Here is a 3,213-nt window from a genome sequence, read left to right as displayed (position 1 = left end):
TGGTTTTTTTTACTGTTTTTATAAGAAAAAAATTGAATGTGGTCAGTAGCATATATAGTGACAATTTTAAAAAACTATCGATAAAAGTGTTGCTAAATAGTTTGTGACAATTTTAAAGGCATCAAATTGTGAGAGATATGCAATAATTATTGGAGTGATTTTTTTTATTATATTTAGCGATGGTTTAAAATTATCGCTAAATTATTAGTTTTTGTTACATTTTTTACTATATTATTGAACGATAGTCGTCTTTAAACCATTACAATTTTTTAGAGTGTAATTTTAAATGTTTTAAATTGCTGTTAATATTATTCTCTATTATATTGATAAATTTTTTAATTTTAAACTAAATAAACTCATTTCTCAAATAAAACTTTTCTACATTTACATAATCAAATATATCTAACTATTATTCATCATATTCATAATTTATGCATCTAGAGAGAGTATCAAGATAATAAATTAAAGCACAAGTGAACTAAAAGCTTTATTACCTACATTAAAATATAGTCCCACCATATATATAGTGTTGATGAGTGAAATTAAAACAAATTAAACCCCAATAATGGAAAACTTTGCAGCATCCTGCTACAATCGAAATATTCAACTATAAGTCATCATGTCACTCAAAATATTTAACTCATCAGAATATTTCAAATGATGTAACTTTTATTTGTGAAGAGTGTGATGTACAATTATTTATCCTCTTTTTTATTTAAGAGTTCAATATTATCCAATTATATATAATATATATGGAGTAGCTAGTGCCGGAATATTTCTGTCTATGAGCTAGCTTCAACCCCTTTCTAGATCTATCATTATCATCTATCAAAATTAATTGTTTAACTATTAGTTTTATCGCTTTATTTTTTTGTTTTTACTAAATAAAATCCACATCCGCTCATCATCCTCCTAAATTATTGTATATAATTAATTACAAAGATATATTTTTTGTACAATAATACTAAGGAGACAATATCTAAAATTACCTTATATATAATATAATGTTCATATTTTTATACCTATAATATTTATAATTATATATTTATTTAATCATTTTCATTACTAGTGATTGAACTGGATATTATAAATATTTACTTTATTTTTATAATGTAGAAAGACAGACATACAAATTAAATAAAGTTACAAATTATATATATCGTTACAACATAAATAATAATTTGTAGCGATTATTTTCTATTTAGTGACGGTTTAATGGCATTTGACTACACAATTACCAAACTGCCTTAAAAACCGTCGCAAAATCATCTGATGGTTTCCAAAACCACCTCTAAATGGCTGCCACAATCTATCACTTGTGTGTTGTAGTGTATAGCACCACACTATATATACCACTTTCTATAGGAAGAAGCTAAAATAGTAACAATTGATGGAATAATTAACTAAACGGAAATGTTTGGTAACAAAAAAAAATCAGCCAAAAACAGCTATAACTTGCCTTATTTAGCATCCATTAATTGTTGCGATAATTAATTAATGCTAAATAAGACAAGTTCTATCTGAGAAGCTAAAATAGTAACAATTGATGGAATAATTAACTAAACGGAAATGTTTGGTAACAAAAAAAAATCAGCCAAAAACAGCTATAACTTGCCTTATTTAGCATCCATTAATTGTTGCGATAATTAATTAATGCTAAATAAAAAAAATTCTTTCTGTTTTTTTTTTTTTTTTTTTGTCTACCTAGCATTACCCTTAACTAAATTAGGGTTTCAACTATTAGAGGAATTCCATGAGTGGGTCTAAGGGAGAGCATGATAGAAGGTTCATGTTGATAACTTGGTGAGAGTTTGAACCTAAACCTAGAGAGAAGTAGGGTTAACACAATCTTATACTCCATGAATGACAAGCTCCTACCAACACACATTCTCCCTCCAAATCCAAATGGCAAGTAACCCATCTTGTGGTTGCATCCACCATTGACATCATCCATGAACCTCTCTGGCTTAAACTCATTCACATCATCTCCCCATAGTGTTGGATCATGATGCATTCCCACAACATCAATCCATATGTTGGTTCCACTTGGCACTGTGAAATTATTATCAACTTTAATGTCCTCTCTTACTTGCCTTTGAACATTTGGTGCTGGTGGATAAAGCCTCACAGCTTCATTCATTACCCACTTCATCTGCATGGTATATACATAAGATCAATATCAATAATTCTAGAGAGATAAAATTATCTTATTTAACTTCACATTCATAAATTTATGTATATAATATATGGTAGAAACTCAGGTGCAGTCAACTTCACGTGAAACTTCATCTAACGGCTCCCAGATATCAACTTCACGTGAAGTCGACTTCACCTGAGTTTTCACCATAATATATTTATAATTATACATTTATTATTATATTTAATATTATTTAATTATTCTAGCCGTACGTCGTTAAAGAATGTGAAATAAGGTGAACAATAATTAAGAAATACAAAATAATATAATTTTAAATTGTGTTTTACTGATTTTTAATTATCTTCTAAATATTTTTGGTTCAATAAATATGCATGTAATAATAAATATATCTTAATATGTATGTTGGGATAAATTAAAGAAGCAATTAGATAACAATGTAAAAAAAAAATTGATATGATGAATAATCATGCATGCAGGATAATTTTTTATAGTGGATATATATAGTTTTTATTCAGATTATTTTGTAGTTTATTGTAATATTTTTATTCATCCGTGCTTGGAAATTAATGTCTTATTTATTAATATTATTCTTGAAACGTTAATTAAGACGGGATATTATCAAAGAACACCTAAAAAGAAACAAAGGAAGAATAAAAAATAGGCTTACTAATCTATATGAAAACTATATATAAACAAAGGATAATTTTCCAAATGTTTTTTTATCCATAATTCTTCAATTTAATTAGTTATGTAAAGTCAAATTCAAATATATTATTTTTCATGCTTGCATTATCATGTTTTCTGAAATTGTTCGTGTTTATATTAAGTCGGTTAACAACATTTTTAATTTTATCATCCCATGTCTGCCTTTTATTCAGCAATGAGCACCAAAACACAAACAAAAAGAATTAAGAAAGCGAAGTTGATTTTCAAAGTCAATTGGTTGACCAAGTCTCTCAAAATTGTTATACCTTGTTTGTTTCACGTTAGTAAAGTACAATATAGGAGTAACCCAGAAAGTGGTGAACTAGTTTTCTCTGTTTTTTTAAACATTA

The 3,213-nt window shown here is 26.9% G+C and overlaps 1 protein-coding gene across 1 annotated transcript in view; it reads right to left on the bottom strand.

The window, feature by feature from the left end:
• LOC107641528 (cytokinin hydroxylase) overlaps positions 1,711-3,213 on the bottom strand; it is a 6,308-nt gene continuing 4,805 nt past the window's right edge. Inside the window, exon 4 of the mRNA XM_016345014.2 lies at positions 1,711-2,152. Coding sequence (XP_016200500.1) covers positions 1,721-2,152 — 432 coding nt within the window. The 3' untranslated portion in view covers positions 1,711-1,720. The remainder of the gene's footprint in view (positions 2,153-3,213) is intronic.

This window comes from Arachis ipaensis, chromosome B05 (assembly GCF_000816755.2).
Source record: "Arachis ipaensis cultivar K30076 chromosome B05, Araip1.1, whole genome shotgun sequence".
Classification (NCBI taxonomy): Eukaryota; Viridiplantae; Streptophyta; class Magnoliopsida; order Fabales; family Fabaceae; genus Arachis; species Arachis ipaensis.
The sequence above is the reverse complement of the archived record's forward strand: the minus strand, read 5'-3'. Positions and strand labels throughout refer to the sequence as shown.